The following is an 18,775-nucleotide window of genomic DNA, read 5'->3' on the forward strand; positions in this document are numbered from 1 at the left end:
ATTTCAAGAATCTTAAAATTTTATGGACTATAATGATGAAATCAACAAATGATGTTAATCCTACATTAAAAAACCTCAGCATATAAACTTATTAAAATAATCTCTGAGTATGAGGAAAATGAAAGAAAGGTATTGAGAAAATATTTATGTAACTTTAAAAAAAAAAAACAAGAGATATAGAGAATTTGCATTTCAATTACGAAATTCCTCATCAAATATTAACATTTTTGTACGCTCTAAGCAAATAGAAGTTGTTTACCTGATTAATCGACTATGTCACGAAAAATATTTAAGGATTTAAAGAATTTTTTTTTTGTTAAAAAAATTGAAGGGCCGGCCCGCCCTAACACCGCGGCCCTCTTAGGGCTTCGTTGGGCTGGTCATTTTAAGGCCCATTCAAATGGCAGGCAGGCCCGTCCTAGCCCGCCAAATTTAAAAGCCCACGAGACTTGGGTTGGGCTGGCCATTTTAAAGCCCATTCAAATGGCAGGCCGGCTCGTCCTAGCCCGCCAAATTTAAAAGCCCACGAGACTTGGATTGGGCTGGGCTGGTCCGTTTTGACAGCTTTACTCACGAGGGGATGAATCGAGAAAATTTTGAATCATAGCTCTAGATTTTTGTTCATTCTTTGCTGTATTAATATCTCGAGATTTGTAGCGATAACTCGGTATATTTACTATAAAACCATTAGCTAAAATATGTTGATGGTTAACTAATTGACGGGCTGCGGAATAGTTGAAGTCATACCCAATCGAAAAAGGATGTTATCCAAATGTATTTCAAGTAATTATATTAAAATCTGACATGTTGACCCGTTGGCTTTTCTTGCGATACAAACGTATTTAAGTAATTGTAGTATATATTTTTACACAGTTTTTTTGATTTCGCTCTTTGAATATTTTTCAAACAAAAAATTCACTCATTTTTCAAATCTTTCAAAGAAAATTTGAAATATTTCTTAAATCTCATTAAAAGTCTTTGGGTGGGTGACAATTATCTGAGGATAAAACCACTACACTGTTTTAGATCATAAGGAATATTAAATTTTTAAAACTCATAAAAATTTTAAAACAATAGTATTTGTTGGAGTAGTATCAAATATTAGTGGCCGTCCCAAGATATAGGAGTGTACCAACCGAAATGGAAAATCGCACCAAACCGAAAAGTCAAATCAAACCGATTAAAAACCTCAACTAGATTTGGTTTGATTTGATTTGGTATTGAGTAAAAAAATCCGAACCAAACAGACATATAAATATATAATTTATATATACTTTTAAGATTTTATATAGAATTTTCTTTAAAAAAATATCTAGAAATTTTTGGGATTCTCTTATGAGATATAATATTTAATAGCATATGAAGTACTCCATATTTATTAAATAATGGGTTATATGATCACTTTTTTATCAAGTGTTACCGAAATGCATCAATCTCTTTGTTCTTCCATATTCATATATCAAGAAATATTAAATTCGTATATCTTTTTTCGAATTTGAAGTGGTTATTATTATTTAGGTATCATAATAATTTTTATGTTTAATTACTAAATTCGGTTAACCTTGAAAATGTACATCAACGAAACATTATTATGAGACGACTAAAAAAATAATTTCATGTGTTACTAAAAAAATTCTCCCATAAGAATATTATAATAGATAATATGTTTGTAATTTTTAAAATTTTACTAAACATATATTTACTTATAAATTATTTAACAAAGTAAGATTGAAAAAATATTTAAGTAACAAAATTTCCGAAAAACCCGACAAAATCGAACCAATCCAAATCGATATAGTTGGTTTGGCTTGATTTTGGTAAAAACCGAACCAACCCGATCCATGTACACCCCTACCAAGATAGAAATAACGTCACCTGAATTGGTATGGAGTGATTAATTTGAAAGATAAAGTTAGGGATTTCTTTTTTATTTTCTTGACATTAATGTGTACTTTTTCAAAAAAAGAAATATATGTAAATTCCAGAGTTTACTAACTCTTTGTTAGATATTTTGACTAATATTCTGTAAATTCAAGATTTTCTAACTCTTTGTTAGATAATTTGACTAATATTCCGGGAGATTTAATACAAAACTTTCTTTCAAGAATATCCCTTTTTACCGAAGGTAACAAACAAGCCTTTAGCCCATATTGTACTCGGTTGAGAGGCTTCCAAATCAAATGGTTTAATTAGTGTTAATTCCAGGCGTCTTTCTCGTAGTCTTTTCATGCCAAATGTACAAATATAGTAAACTGAAACAATTTTCTGGATAGTGACTTTGGAGGCTGCGGACAAAATTGTTTGATCATCATTCATCATAGTCATTATTCATGCATGGAAAGAGGAGGACACTACATTTTGCCCTTACCACAATTAGAAAGGCTGCTTTTTTCTATCCATTACTTTCAAGCTCTTCATTATTTCACAAAGAATTTTGAGGGTATATTCCAGAATTAATATTTTATGTCATTAATAGTATTGTTGATGTGACATTTTAACTAATTATAGTCGTATATTGCATGAGACACAGCTAGAAGAATTCAGACAAAAGAGATGGCTTTCACAATCACGTAAAGTCAAGAGCCTTTTTGTCTCAAAGGAAATGCTATTGAGGTTGATGCCCTTTTCTGTTATTATCTTTTTCACAAGAAACAAGTTGACGATGAAATATTAATTGAAACTGAAAATAAACGTTGAAATAATTGTTTGAATTTTGAAGTTTATTAGTGAAATATGCATTTGTTAATTTGGAGAGTATATTCTTGAATTGAACAAGTAAATGAATGTCAATTTTTATAGTATAAGGAATAATAGTAGAAAGATTTAATACTTCTCAGATTTTCAGACTAGTATATGGACTAGGTTAGTAACAGTTTTGGTCAAACTTTAAGTGGTTATAAGCTTAAAAATGATAAGTGGGATGACCAACTTATGATTTTTGGCCTATCTTAGCTTATAAGCATGTTTGATTTTACCTAACACGAAGATAAGCCAAAAATAACTTATAAGCTAGCTAAACCAACTTATAAGCCTAAATACCATCTTAGCATAATTACGAAAAATTGTATGTTCTATTATGTTATGAAGTTAACCATAAACACATATTCTTTAAAATTAAACATGATTCTACTAAATAGTTGAATCCTTTTATTCGTCAAGATGAAGCCATTCAACAAGTACATTTTTCTTGAAAAGAATCATTGCATTAACATAATGGCTAGGAAGATTCAAAAAGCATTATGACACTAAGATTTCAAAGTTTAGCCAAGGCCAAGCTCAGCATTCCAATACTCGGAACGTCCTATCAGGATTTGATTATTTTGGATGGTCCTAAGACCCTTTCCCTTTCCTGTCTTTATATTTACATTTCCTGTTACTTTTGACTAACTTCACAGTTTCACTTACCCTTTATCCAGATTTCACTCGTTCGGCATATTCCCAAATCAACAGACAATAGAAAGTCAGTGGAGGCTATATTTCATATTTTGAGATTGCTATCCTCTTCATGTATTCCAATGTAACGCAGAGCAGAAAATAAAATACTGATAAACCGAAAAAACTCAGTTTTTTTTTTCGTTTTTAGTTCTGCTACTGTGAAGCACAATATTTGAGAATCCATAAAACAAACTTAACACATCAGCCCTTGAGTTAGGGACAAATGCATCAGCAAATTGATGTTGCTGTTTTAGAGTCAAATCAAGCTTATCGAAAGGAAAAGGAAAAAAATATAAAACAAACTTACTGCCAGAAAGGAAATCAGACCAAGCTCTTGTTCTAAACAACCCATTGTTCTCCACTTTATAATCAACATAATTTAACTGCCATAACAAAAGCAAGAACACGGGAGGAGAGACGTGCTATTCTATATGTATACTGCTTCAGTTAAAGACTTAAAGCTGATAATAACCAGACCATAGATTTTCTAAGATTACATAAGAAAATTACACTTAAGTAAAAGAATTACAAAAATAAAAGATAAAGTACATTATATTCCAACTCCCTTGCTCGGAAGTAGGCAACAATTTTTGCTCTCTCCATCCAGCAACTATTCACTAGAATACTGTAACTAACTGTTGCTTGTAACAGTTGAAGTATCCGTGTATGTGTCTGTGTCTATGTCTATATCTATGTGTATATTATGTGTGTATGAGTGTGCATATAACATACATTAGAGATTTATTAGTAACTAGAAAAGCATCTCACCATTCCTAACATCTCTTCCAGATTATGGTAAAGTGCTTGAAGTGACAGCAATTGACAATCTTTCCTGGAACACCTAATAAAATGTATAACATGTGATATAAATGAATATATGGCATGATAATCTATGGAAAACTGGAAAAAAGAATAAGGAATATATGCCAAGATTCCATCAAAAAATTCTGGTATAGGCTGCAGAAAAAGAATGCTGGCCACTGCTCATTACCATTCTGAAGTGCTCCAACTCTTTACCAAGCTCTGCCTCAAAGTCTTTCACTGATGGCAGCACATTATCAGGGGAGGGCAAATTTCCTGCTTCAAGCACCTACAGCATTTGTGGTGTAAATTACGTGACAATGCAAATGCTTAAACTTATAAGGAAGCATTGTCAGGAAAATAAGTATGCATTTACTTCTACAAACAATTTTAATTATCTAATATTGGTCCCAGCTCAAATTTATTTACATGAATACATAAGGGTTGTAGCACATGGAGAAAAACTTCCATGCAGCTAAGCTAATTCTTAGATTGCTGAGGTTAAACCTGTGTCTTTAATTAGCTAAAATCAGAGGTGCTTCGGAGTAGGTCACACTTTTCATCCTAGACAAACTGGAGTTCGTCACTATTAGTGTTTTTGAGTCCAATTGATTAGTAGCATCTAGGTATATAGAATTTATTTTGTGCCAATATTTGTAACCAGGATGTTGATGATGATGTTCTCTTCGTCGTTTCTTTATAATATAGTTTACCAAAATAAAGTAGAGCAAATGTGTCAAATGGTCCACTCGTCTGAACCACTATGTCCTCAACAACAGTTATGCATCACTCGATAATAAAATAAAAATTAGCCTTCAAAAGGTAAATTCCACCTCAAGTAACTTTTGAGAATTGAGATTGTTGTCTAACAATTAAAAGTTTGGATCAAGAATAAAAGCAGCAAATGTGATTCAATGACCCAAACATATCATGTACCTTCAGATGACAAGACTTGTTGCCACTGAGAGGAAAATATCAGATCGACAGAAGATATAACACATGATAAAATGTCAGAGGCATTTTCGCCTCCTTCTATAGCATTAAGAAGTTATATCACAAGAGATCAACTGAACAGAATCACATGGGTTCCTAGAAGATATAAGGAAGAGAAACATAAGGATGACTGTAAAGGTTATATACCAATTTAAATCCTTCACAGGTATGTGAGAATTCCACATTGTCGATGTTGACCAGCTGAAGTTGTTCTATTGAAGCAGATACACGTAGAATTGCACAAAGAATTCTGAATTTCCCTCTCATCTAAGGTAGAAAGATAAGGGTCAAACAAACAAAAGAGCTTCCATCTATGCTAACATGGTATCTGCATTTGTCTTATTCATGTCAATTTACTGATATGGGTGTCGGTACTTGGTGCATATCTACAAAATATATTCAAAAAATTGCTAAAAGTTTGACATATCCGTTAGGGGAGTTGGTACTTAGAGCAGATTCTTCAAAGTTAACAAAACTTGCTAAAAACTGAACGTATGCATACCAGATACACACCCATAATGGAGTTAGAGAGTGTATGTCTCTATAGCACAAAAAAGTTAAGATAGCTCTTGGTCAAAACACAATATGATACCTCTTCTGTTAATTCCTCAAGCACAACATGATCACACTTGAGAAGTTTCTTTCTATGGCGCCGCACAAGTAGAGCTATTAACTGGAAACTGACGAAAATGCCATCAGTTTTCAATCTGAATCTTATTCCGAGTAAATAAGGGAGACACCATACCTTAACCTCTTCATCATTATAACCATGCAGATGGTCGCCATTCTGCACAGTAGTTAAGCTTGTCATAATAAATTACATGGCACTCCGAATAACTATTTCTCAAGGTAGATAAGAGGACTGAATCAGCTGAATCCAGATAACTTAATCATCAATCAATGACAGAGGCCTCAGAATATCTATCCCTCTATATCTCTATCTTTCATATGAGAAACTATGGCCTGTTTGGTTTGGATTAGTTCAGCCGATTTAATCAGTATGTCTAATTAATTCTTTTTTTATAATCAATTAATGTTTCGTTACTGTTTAAAAAACCGCCTTTCTCAAAAATGACTATCATCTTAGTGAAAGTTATTTATTAAATTATCTAGCTATCACTATTCCACATCAAAATCAGTTTCAAAAATATAAACCAAACAGGCCATGACACAGCTATAATTATGCAATGCTACTCATTTGAAACTCTTACACGCAAATACACCAATCAAATCTTTTTGTCACTTTATGCTCGCAACATTACATGCACAAAAATTACCTAAACTCCTTCACATGCAATGGCACAGAAATTTATCTGAATCTTATGAGTAGAGAAATAAACACATACCATTATAATATGGTAAGACTGCTTATGGTAGCCCTTTTTACCAACATAAAGACCGATTTTGTGAAGCAAACAAGCTGCCTCGAGATACTCAAGATCTTTATCCTCCAAGGATACAACGAACCCATCAGAACCATTGCCTGTTTCATACCATTTCCTCAAACCATCTAACATCTCCTACATCAAGAACATTAAGAAAATCATCTCAAAAACAATATTTCCCCCCTAAATATGGAACCAGAGATGGTGAACTTCTTATTGTTTCCAATTCCGAATTATCAAATACCTTCGCAGCACTATAGCACAACGCAGCAGATTTCATGCGCTGTTTGTTATTAAACCTTGTCGCGAGCCTCACTACAGACCTCCACCTCGCATTCGCCCTCGGATCATAGTGATTAAAAACCTCCCCTAACTTCTCTGCAATCACACCCTCCCCTAATGCATATCCAGAAACCTCCATCTCCTCAATCTTAAGTTCCTTAAATATCTCCTCCAATAAAACTGCCCCTGCCACAATAAATTCTGACCTCTTCTTGAAAAAGCCCTGCCTTTGAACCTTCCCCCCAACTCTTCTCTCTTCCTCGCTCAACCTCTCCACTAAGCCCCTCAATTCTTCCATTGTAAAACTCCAATCCCTCCTGCTTTCCTCAAATATGCCGACATTTCCCTCCATATTACTTGCATAGCCATGGAAAATCGCCTTCTCAATATTCCTAATCGTCCCTGATGAACCAATCACTTTATCAATATCGTAATGCTTAGCCTTCCCGTTCAAACCCGAGGCTCGGATTATTCCCTTAATATGTTCCCGCATTAATGTAATTTCAGGAAATTTTTGAGTTAAAGTGACATGCCCCAACGCTAGTGAAATGGAGAACAGAATGTTGCCCTCTTTTCCAATTACGAACTCAGTAGAGCCACCTCCTATGTCAATTGTAAGAACTGTACGGTCATGAACGGGGTGGAATTGAAGTATACCTTGGTATATAAGGCGGGCCTCTTCGAAACCGGAGAGTACGTCAACTTGAAGGCCTAGGGTTTCATGAATCGTAGTAAGGAATTGCGATTGATTGGAAGCTTCTCGAACAGCTGAAGTGGCTACGAGGCGGGAATGGGAGGGAGGAACGCGATGGGACTGAAGAAGATTCTGGAATTTTCGAAGTGCTGTCGTGGCGCGTAGCTGGGAGGCAGTGGAGATAGTGGCGGAGGTAGTGGTGGTGGTAGTATCAAGGCCGAGGAGTACTCTTTCCTTAAACCGATCGAGGGTGAGGAAACGGCCGGTGGAAGGGTCGGCGCAAACTATGAGGAGCTTGAAGGAGTTGGTGCCGAGGTCTACGGCGGCGAAGAGGTTATCTCTGGTGGCGGGAATTGAGGTGGTGTTGGGAAGAATTGGGAGATTGGCCGACATTTATTCCGGCGTCGACTGAAGTATGCCAATTGTTCCTCTGTTTAGCTATCGCTTTTTTCCTTTCTGATAGCTTGCTTTTCCCGCATATAAATCCCGCATAAATTATTTGGCTGGTGCGACTTGTTAATTGCACACTGTGTATGCGACTTATAATTGCATTAGATGACTCGAATTATAAATCGCGTTAATATATGCAACTTATAAGACGCATTCATTGAACCGACTAATGCCTCTTGTGTATGCCACTTATACATCACATTTATGCCAAACACACCCTTAACAACGACTTGACTTGACGAACAAACAAAAAGTAAATTGAAGAAAATAGATAGTAGTAATACCCTAATTTATATAGAGTACAATAAGAATTCTTCTGAGAAAAGAAAGAGTATATACAAGATTATGTCAATCCCAACCAAGATATATGTCGTATTGGTATAACCTCAGACTTTTTCTTTCTGACCTCCTTGACTCTTTGACCGTAGTTATTTAAGTGGTATTCCTAAATCGAACTCTAGAAACACATGAACAAAAATGACTTTGACTAGATATTGAAAAGAAACTTAATATATTCTAACTATACTATCGAGATTGTCAGATTGAAGGAGGAATGGAGCTCGTAGAGGAGCTCCAATGGAGGTTCCAAAATATTTTGAGCAAGGAGAAATATTTGAGAGCAGAGCAAATGAGAAGAAATTGTAAAATGTAACTCTCATTCTATTCACATTATTACCATGTGTATATATGTACACGTGTATAACATATATAGCTGAAAATAAAATCAATCTACAATGTAAAAGTTGATGAATCAACATATTACAATTAACTTAACTAACTGAAACAAAATTGCTTAACTAACTATATCTCAATACCCCCCTCCCCCCCTCAAGTTGGATGGGAGGATCTCACAACCAACTTGCCAAGAACAACATTATGTTTAACTCCTGTGAGTGCTTTAGTAAGAATGTCAGCCAATTGGTCAGTAGTGGCTACATGTTGAAGAGAGATCAGGCCTTCCTGAAGTTTGTTCATTACAAAATGGCAGTCGACCTCAATGTGTTCTGTCCGCTCATGAAAAACAGGATTGTGAGCAATGTGGATAGCAGATTGACTGTCACAAAAAACAGTAATGGGACTAGACTGTGGGATCGTAAACTCTTCAAACAATCTGATTAACCATACCAGTTCCCCAACTAATTTCCTGAGGGACCTATACTTCTTCAGCTGAGGACAAGGAAATGGTTTTTTGTTTCTTGGATTTCCAGCTAATGGGACTGTCTCCAACTAGAACAATATAACCAGTAACAGACCTCCTAGAGTTAGGGCATGATGCCCAGTCAGAGTCACAGTAAGCAGAATGGATCAATCAGTATCATTGGAGAAAAATATCCCAAGTGTGGGATCTGTCTTGAGGTATCTAAGAAGATGGAAAGCTGAAGTTAAGTGTGCATCTCTAGGTGCCTGCATGAACTGGATGAGGAGCTGCACACTGTAGGTTATATACAGTCTGGTGTTGGTGAGGAAGTTCAATTTGCCCACTAATTTTCTGTTATATGTAGGGTCAGGGGAAAAGAGTGCCTTCATCAGCCTTCAATTTCACAGCAGGATCAAGGGGAGAAGACAAGTTGCTGTAATCAAAACAGTCATATTCCTTTAACAAGTCTAAGGTGAACTTCCTTTGAGAGATGATGACACCATCTGACTTGTAAAGGACCTCCAGACCTAAGAAGTAGTGAAGTCTCCCCAAGTCCTTGATACTGAGCTGCTTGTCAAGGAATGACTTCAAATTGGCTATCTCTATGAGATCAGTACCAATGATGATAACATCGTCAACATACACAACTACAAAGATAGTCTAGGATGAATTTTTCTTGGAGAAGAGTGAATAATCATTTTTGAGTGTTTGTACCCCATTGATGACAAGGCTTCAGTCAGCTTGGAATACCATTGCCTGCTGGCTTGTTTCAGCCCATACAAAGATTTTTTTAGTTTGCAAACCACAATTTGCGAACAAGTTAGATCAATCAGAAGACCTGGTGGCACCTCCATGTACACTTCTTCATATAGATCACCATGTAGGAATGAATTATTTACATCAAGTTGAAATATATCCCAGCCTTTCTTCACAATAACAGTAACTAAGACTCTAACTGTTGTCATCTTACAATAGGGGAAAAGGTTTCTGTATAGTCAACCCCTACTTGTTGAGTATACTCTTTCACCACCAATCTAGCCTTAAATTCTCTATACTACCATTTGCTTTATGTTTGATTTTATAGACCCATTTGCAGCCTATTGCCTGCTTTCTAGCTAGCAAGGGTATTAAGTCCCAAGTGTGGTTGGCATAAAGAGCCTCAAATTCCTATGTCATGGTTGTTTGTCATGCAAGACTGAGTGTTGCCTCTCCATATGAGGATGGCTCACTATCTTTACAGATATTTGTCACTAAGTGCTGACTTTGAGAACATAGGGCATCAGGGGTAACATGACTGTGATTGGAAAAAAGTGCACTTAAGGAAGGTGAACCTTGCAGAACATTAGGATGAGATGTGTTAGGCAGGTTACAAATATAATCCTTGAGGTAAGCAGGAGTTTTATGTGTTATGTTGGATTTTCTTAGTATATGTGTTTCTGATTGGGTAGGTGTTGGTGAATGATGACTGGTAGTCTCATGTGAAGTTGCAGGGATAGGAGAATGATGAAAGGATGAGATGTCTGATGTATGCATTGTATTATCATTAGCAGGTGAAGATTCAGGGGATTGATGCACTTCTGGAGATGTGATACTTGTAGGAGTTTGAACATTAGAGTGTGGACTGCTACCTTCTAATGTAAGTAGGAAAGGAACCTGATTTGAGGACATTGTACAGGGAAACATTCTTAGAGACTAAAGAGAAAGGAAAGACACTTTCATAAAACACTACACCTCTAGAAACATGAATATTTCTAGTGGCTAGGCTTAACACTTTGTAACCCTTTGTCCCAAAGGGATAGTCTACAAAAACATGAGGAGTTGTCCTGGGCTCAAACTTGTCTCTGTGCACTTTAGGCACAGTAGGATAACAAAGACAACCAAAGCTCCTCAAGTGAGAATAATTGAGCTTCTTGTCATATAGGGGCTCAAAATGTCATTTGTTGTTTAGGTAGGTGGTGGGCAATCTGTTAATCAGGTAAGTGGTTGTCAAAATGCATTCTCCCCAATATTTAGTTGGTAATTTAGATTGAAACATGAGTGCCCTAGTAGTTTCAAGGAGATATTTGTGTTTCCTCTCCACTACCCCATTTTGTTGTAGAGTATAAAGACAGGTTTTCTGGTGAATAATGTCTTTGGATTGATCAAATATGGTGGCTTCATGATTGGTAAACTCCAGTCCATTATCAGATCTGATGGTTTTCACAGAGGTGTTGAATTGATATTCAATCGTGTTTACAAAGGCTTTAAGAGTTTGTAGGGATTGCTTTTGTTGCTTAACAAATGGGTCCAAGTGGACCTACTAAAAATCATCAACTAAAGTGAGGAAGTACTTATAATTATCATGTGTAGTGACATAGTAGGGGCCACATATATCAACATGTAGTAATTGAAAATTTTGAGTAGAGGTATTGGTTCTATGTGGAAATGGAAGTCTGGCTTGTCTAGCCATGGGGCAAATGGAGCAAATAAATGGTTGTTTAGGTGAGAAGTTCGCTGGTATAGAGGATATTACTCTCATTTCAACAAAGGGAACATGGCTAAGCCTATTTTGCCACAAGAAATTTACATCATGTTTATCTAACACATTTGAAGACTCTTTCTTATTATTGTGAATGGAAGTATTTACATTTGTTGAATGAGGATGTAAATGAGGAGGACTACCGAAGACTTCACTATTTACACTAGTAGAAATAGAACAATTGCAACAAAAATTGGCACATTAGTATTTGAAACAGTACTTTTACCCTTCAAACACATGTAACATAGGTAGTATAATCCTTCTTTGCTACTACCAATCACTTGAGGCCTCTTCACTGAAAGGGCCTGAAATAGACATAGTGCATCAGTAAAGAATAAAATATACTTGAGGTGTGTTGCAAGAGAATTGACAGAAATCAGGTTGTACTTAAAGGGGGGAACATAAAGGACTTTGTGTAGAGTAATTTCAGAACTGAGTATCACATCCCCAAATTCAAGTACTTTCACCCTAAATCCAGCTTATCAATACAGGGTATGGTAATGTTGTGATATTACTAAGTGCAATTTTATTGAAGGTCATATGGTTAGAGGCTCCTGAGTCTATGATCTAAAAGTCAGTCTTAGATTCAAAACATTTGCATGATGGTTTCTCAAAGTCAATAGAAGAAGTGCAGACCACAATACCTGCAAAGTTAACAACACAACTGGTGATATTGGCATTGCTGGGAGATCCTTCTCCTGTCTGAAATTGTTGCAGCAAATTCATTATCTGCCCGTATTGCTCTTTTGTCAAGCTGACATTTTGATTCTCACCATGTAGGGTTGGATCATCTTTCTTCTCATGGAGCAGATCAGCTGGGACTCCATGTACATTTGCCACAACTCCTTTCCCTCTGTTGAATTTGTGACCTTGAGTTTGACTTGAGTTATTTCCTTGGTTGAATTGTTGAGTGTTGGTGCGATTTAAGTTCTGATTTTTGTATGAATTATTCTGGGGATATCTATGTAGCTTGTAATATTTTTTCCTTTGTATGGCCTGGCCTTTTACAATAGTCACAAAATGGTCGACCCCTATTGTTGGCATGTAATGTGTTTTAAAATTCCGAGCTCCAAAACGATTTTGATGTGGTGAAGGTGCAGCATTCACTTGCAGTGAAGTAGACTCAAGGTTCAATTGATTGTTTAGTTTGACTTCCCTCTGCTTTTCCTATTGCACTAACAGGGAGAAGGCTTGTGCCAAGGATGGTAGAGGTTTCATTATCAAGATGCTTCCTCGCATTGTTGTGTAGGCTTCATTTAGACCCATTAGAAACTCAATAAGTCATCTATCATGTTCTGCCTTATGCATAGTTTCCTTTGATCCACACGTACAAACACATGTGCACTGAGATTTGGCATTCAGATTGCTCAATTCTTCCCATAACCTTTTCATTCGTGTGTAATAGGCAGTGATGTCCAAAGAGCCTTGAACGAGATCATTGATCTCCTTTTGAATATGATACAGCTTCACACAATTTGTTTGATCATATCGATCTTCCAATTCCCTCCATAATTCCACTGAATCATTGACATACTCAACACTGTCAAAAATTTCCTTCGCAAGTGAATTAAGAATCCATGAAGTTACCATGTCGTCGCATTTCTCCTATTGACGAAATTGAGGTGAATTGGGGGCAGATTTCTTGCAATCTCTTTTTACGAACCCTAATTTATTTTTGACTGACAAGGCTTTCAATACGCTCCTTCTCCATGATCTATACCCAATTTCGTCAAATGGAACTGGTACTAGCGTCATTCCGGGACTATCCGAAGGATGAATGTATAGAGGATTGCTCGCATCGATGACTGGTTGATCATTTCTGCTCGTATTGGGGGTGAGTTCTTCAGTTTGATAGATAGCCATGAGAAAAGCCCTAAACAATGAAATTGACGAATGTCCTAAATGATATAGTGAATAGACTGACCGATTTTGTAGAAAATACCTTCACTTTGCATAGAAATTGCAGTTCGGAGTTGCGAAAGCAAACCCTAGCAGATGACGGAGAAAGAGAGGTTTTGAGTAAAAAAAAATCCGGCAGATTTCAAGCGAATGTGTTCTGCTAGCTTTGATACCATATCGAGATTGTCATATTGAAGGAGGAATGGAGATCGTAGAAGAGCTCCAATGGAGGTTCCAGAATATTCCGAGTAAGGAGAAATACCTGAGAGCAGAGCAAATGAGAAGAAATTGTAAAATGTGACTCTCATTCTTTTTACATTATTACCATGTGTATATATGTACACGTGTATAGCATGTATAGCTGAAAATAAAATCTATCTACAATGTAAAAATTGTTGACTCAACATATTACAATTAACTTAACTAACTAAAATAAAATTGCTTAACTAACTATATCTCAATATATACGGTATATTTAGAAGTAAATTTAAAAACTATCCGAAGTCAAAACTTGACCAATTTAAGATTATTACTCTTAATTTTATTCTTACAAAAGTAAAAGACTCTTTGTCAAGCTTGATCACCGTCAGGAAGAGTAGATTGCCAAAAGTATACTCTAGCCGACTTTCTTTTTGTTGGAAAAAGAAAAATCTTTCTCCTTTTCGTATTTTTTTTCCTCTGATGGTAAGCAACTTCCACTTCCAACTAAGAGATTGTAAGTTCGAATCATCCCAAGAGCAAGGTGAGGAGTTTTTAGAGGGAAGGATGCCGAGGGTCTATTTCGAAACAGCCTCTTTACCACACTATCATTCCCAAACCCCATTAATAGAATTATACTGGGTTGTTGTTATTGTTGAAAATATCCTGAAGTAGCAACGTATAACATTACTTTCCCCTCGTAACATTACAAATGAAAACTCGCCTATTATTAAGTTTTCAAGCATATATCCCTCTTTTTTAATTATTTGTATCATTATTGTTTTGTTTTCTCTTATATAAGAAGCCACAGTGACCTGCCTCTATCATCAACATGCCTGCTTAATTTGAGTACATTTTGATGTTAGGCTGCTTGAAAGTGCTGTACATGCTATTTTATTACTTGGACATTATCAATAGCTGCAAAGACCGCCTGCAATTATGGTGGGTCCCTTAGCGTCCACCTGTTCAATTAATACGTAGTCCTGTAAAGAATAATAATTTCTCAAAAGGAGTCTACATCATCAATGGGAGCTCGGAGAAGTAGTGGGGACGCAAACACAATGTGGTCGACGACGGCGGACTGTATAAGAAAGGCGGCGAGAGAGGAGTTAGGGATATCTACGGGCCACTGTGGTGGACACAAAGGAGATTGGTGGTGGAATGAGGTTGTCCAAGGTAAAGTGGAAGCAAAGAAGGCAGCTTACCTAAGGTTAGTAGGGAGCACTGACGAGGAGGAGAAGAGAGAGAACAGTCAAAGGTATAAGGTAGCTAGGAAGGAGGCGAAGATGACAGTGACGGAGGCTAAGACGACAACTTTTGCTCGTCTGTATGAGGAACTAAGGAACAAAGGTGGGGAGAAGAAGTTATTCCGACTCGCTAAGGCGAGAGAGAGGACAACTCGGGATCTGGACCAAGTGAGGTGCATAAAAGATGAAGACGGCAAAATTTTGATGGGAGATGACCAGATTAAGAGGAGGTGGCAGACCTACTTTCATAAACTTCTAAGTGAAGAAGGGGATCAGGATATTATACTTGGGGAATCGAGGAATGCCGACAGTCACCATGAATTAAGTAATTGTAGGGACATTAAGATCGATGAAGTCATGGAGGCAATGCGTAAGATGAGAAGGGGCAGAGCTACCGGGCCAGACGAAATTCCGGTTGAACTGTGGAGGTGTGTGGGTAGAGCAGGCTTGGAATGGCTTACTGCATTGTTTAATGTTATATTCAAGACTAATAGAATGCCTGAAGAGTGGAGGTGGAGTACAATGGTCCCGTTGTATAAGAACAAAGGTGATGTCCAGAGCTGTAACAACTATAGGGGCATCAAATTACTAAGTCATACCATGAAAGTTTGGGAGAGAGTGGTAGAAATGAGAGTGCGAAGGACGGTGTCTATTTCAGACAACCAGTTCGGGTTCATGCCGGGACGATCTACCACAGAGGCTATCCACCTTATTAGGAGGATGGTGGAACAGTACAGAGATAAGAAGAAGGATCTCCACATGGTGTTTATTGATCTGGAGAAAGCGTACGATAAGGTTCCTAGGAAGGTCTTATGGAGCTGCTTAGAGGATAAAGGGGTCCCGAGTAACTATATTAGGGTGATTAAAGACATGTATGATGGAGCTAAGACTCGGGTTAGGACAGTAGGAGGCGACTCTGAACACTTTCCAGTTATTACGGGGTTGCACCAAGGGTCTGCGCTCAGCCCATTCCTATTTGCCCTGGTGATGGATGCACTGACTCATCATATTCAAGGGGAGGTTCCATGGTGCATGCTATTTGCTGATGACATTATTCTAATTGACGAGACAAGAGGCGGCGTCAACGAGAGGCTTGAGATTTGGAGACATGCTCTTGAGTCTAAAGGTTTCAAGTTGAGTAGGACGAAGACGGAATACCTCGAGTGCAAATTTGGAGTTGAGCCGATGGAAGCGGGAGTTGAAGTGAGGCTTGACTCTCAAGTCATTCCCAAGAGAGGTAGTTTCAAGTACCTTGGATCGGTTATTCAGGGGATCGGGGAAATTGACGAGGATGTCACACACCGTATAGGGGTGGGGTGGATGAAGTGGAGGTTAGCGTCGGGAGTCTTGTGTGACAAGAAAGTGCCACCGTTACTAAAAGGTAAGTTTTATAGAGCAGTGGTTAGGCCTGCCATGTTGTATGGGACTGAATGTTGGCCGGTAAAGAACTCACACATCCAGAAGATGAAAGTAGCAGAGATGAGGATGTTGAGGTGGATGTGCGGGCATACAAGGATGGATAAGATTAGGAATGAAGATATTCGAGAGAAGGTGGGTGTGGCCTCCATGGAGGACAAGATGCGGGAAGTAAGACTCAGATGGTTCGGGCACATTCAGAGGAGGAGCACTGATGCACCGGTGAGGAGGTGTGAGCGACTGGCTGTAGTGGGCACGCGGAGAGGTAGAGGAAGACCTAAGAAGTATTGGGGAGAGGTTATCAGATAGGACATGGCGCGACTTAGGATTACTGAGGACATGGCTCTTGATAGGGAAGTATGGAGGTCGAGCATTAAGGTTGTAGGTTAGGGGAGAGTGTGAATATTTCTACAGCACAATAGAGTGAGACTATCCAGTTAGGAGTTAGACTAGGAATGTCATTGGTCGTCTATTGATGCAGAGCTTTACCTTCTAGTTGTAATATACCAGCCAGCTATTTCATATTTCGTATTTCGTATTCTGTATTTCATATTTCATATCTCTTATGTATTATTGTTGTTGTTGTTGTTGTTATTTTATTACGCATTTTTATGGTACTAATATATCATCTCCTATTGCTTTTTTGAGCCGAGGGTCTCCTGGAAACAGCCTCTCTACCCTTCGGGGTAGAGGTAAGGTCTGCGTACATATTACCCTCCCCAGACCCCACTTGTGGGATTATACTGGGTCGTTGTTGTTGTTGTAGTCTACATCATCACATTTTTTGGTTATCTACAAGCCTCAACCTTGGCTATATTTACCAAAAGGCACTGTAAGGATATCTAATGGGATAAAGCTAGTATTCAGAGATAGATTTGATTGAAATTCGAGAAAAAAGAGTTTTTGAAGTTGTGTCGAAAAATAATTTTTGAAAGTTGAAGTTGTGTTTGGACATGTATTTTATTTTAAGAAAAGTTGAAGTTTTGGGAGTGAAAAAAAAAATTCACCCAAAAACTACTCTAAACCAGTTTTTGGGAACTTGAAAATTTTGAATTTTTTTTCCTAATACATGATCATGTTTCATAAACAAACAATATTTTCAATTTTTTTTTTGTGGAGAAATGAAGTCAAAATCTGCAGTCAAACGGGAACAAACACAAGGGTAAAAAGTTGAAAGCTTACTCGGCAAAAGAGTTACATTCGATTAACTCAGAGTTGATACATGAAATTTTATAATATCGTAGAGCTTGACTTTCTTGAAGATCAATTTAATATTTAATAGTTGTTAAGTTCTATATTGTGTTTTTTTAAAATCATTTTTGGCATGTAGGAATTAACTGAAGCATATTCCTACAAAAATTCTCTGCCAATATCTGCACAAATTAGACCCTCAAAGTTTTTTTTACTTAAGGCTTATATAAGCTATCTCTCCCCAAACCCTACTTATGGAATTATAATAAGTTTTTATTGTTGTTGCTGCTTATATGAGCTATACAATGTTTCATAAAAAATCATTATTCAATCTTAAGTGATATGCTTAAAATTTATTAGCTCAAAGTCATTTTTCAAATTCAAATTAATTTAATTAGTGAGGTAGTTTCACTGCAATTCAAAAAAGAGCAGTTTTTGTTTTATAAATTTTTAAAAGCTTCGTAATACAATTAAAGCAACTTATCTTTCACAATTGTAACTAAGATCGTTTGAGAAAAATGAAAACTTTTGGAATTTGTGGTCCTAAACAAGTAAAAAGGGGTCCAGAGTATTTGTACGTTAATAAAAGCTTCCCATTAAGGATAGAATTGTAAGTTTAAGCTAAATTGTTTTGAAATTTAGAAAGGGGTTATTCTTTTTGGAATAGACCAAATATTTTACACTTGCCTATGGTTGTTGGGCCCGAGCACAACCCGGACTAATCGTAACTAGTATTTAAAGAAATGGTTATGGTACAAGCACGAAAATCTTCAACCTCGTCATGTAAAAATCTTGTTTTGTACACAAACTTGAAGAATGGCAAAGATAGCGTGCGCAACCGAGTGAGCCAAATTGATTCCTGCAATGTCCTTTTTCAAGGGGAGAAATTAAAAAATAGCGAGATTTACGAGTGGTCATTCAAAAATAGCCACAGTTTCAAAAGTAATCGAAATTTAGCCACTTTTCATGTAAAGATAAATTTGAACTAAAACATTGTTCAAAATCCGGAAAAATACTCCAGCATAAATACTGGAGTTCCAGTATAATACACCGGTCCTGCATAATATATTGGAGTTTGGAGCACCGGTGCTCCAGTCTCCAATATATTATATTAGAGCCAACAAAGTA

General features: G+C 37.0%; 1 protein-coding gene across 6 annotated transcripts; it reads right to left on the reverse strand.

Moving 5' to 3' along the window:
* Positions 1-3,843: 3,843 nt before the first annotated feature.
* On the reverse strand, positions 3,844-8,147 carry LOC107761500 (uncharacterized). 6 transcript variants are annotated; one of them, XR_012693530.1, is made up of 7 exons: positions 6,859-8,147; positions 6,576-6,749; positions 5,975-6,016; positions 5,822-5,909; positions 5,377-5,496; positions 4,427-4,525; positions 3,844-4,276 (listed from the first exon to the last, which is right to left on the reverse strand). XR_012693530.1 is itself a non-coding variant. In XM_075217632.1 (7 exons), the coding sequence occupies exons 1-7, from the start codon at positions 7,981-7,983 to the stop codon at positions 4,226-4,228; spliced, it is 1,692 nt and encodes a 563-aa protein (XP_075073733.1). In that variant the 5' UTR covers positions 7,984-8,147; the 3' UTR covers positions 3,844-4,225. The 6 variants fall into 6 exon arrangements, 4 of the variants coding, with proteins under 4 accessions (XP_075073733.1, XP_075073735.1, XP_075073732.1 ...); XM_075217632.1 differs by having other exon boundaries at positions 5,822-5,902; XR_012693531.1 differs by lacking the exon at positions 5,377-5,496.
* Positions 8,148-18,775: the final 10,628 nt, after the last annotated feature.

This window comes from Nicotiana tabacum, chromosome 7 (genome assembly GCF_000715075.1).
Source record: "Nicotiana tabacum cultivar K326 chromosome 7, ASM71507v2, whole genome shotgun sequence".
Lineage (NCBI taxonomy): Eukaryota > Viridiplantae > Streptophyta > Magnoliopsida > Solanales > Solanaceae > Nicotiana > Nicotiana tabacum.

Bases quoted from the DNA above. Each gene is read 5' to 3' on its own strand.
- LOC107761500 (XM_075217631.1), bottom strand. From the start codon at position 7,983: ATGTCGGCCAATCTCCCAATTCTTCCCAACACCACCTCAATTCCCGCC. The intron at 6,017-6,575 runs GTATGTGTTTAT...ACTACTGTGCAG, and splicing joins AGTCTTACCATATTATAATG to AATGGCGACCATCTGCATGG. The intron at 4,277-4,426 runs GTAATGAGCAGT...ACATTTTATTAG, and splicing joins AGTTGGAGCACTTCAGAATG to GTGTTCCAGGAAAGATTGTC.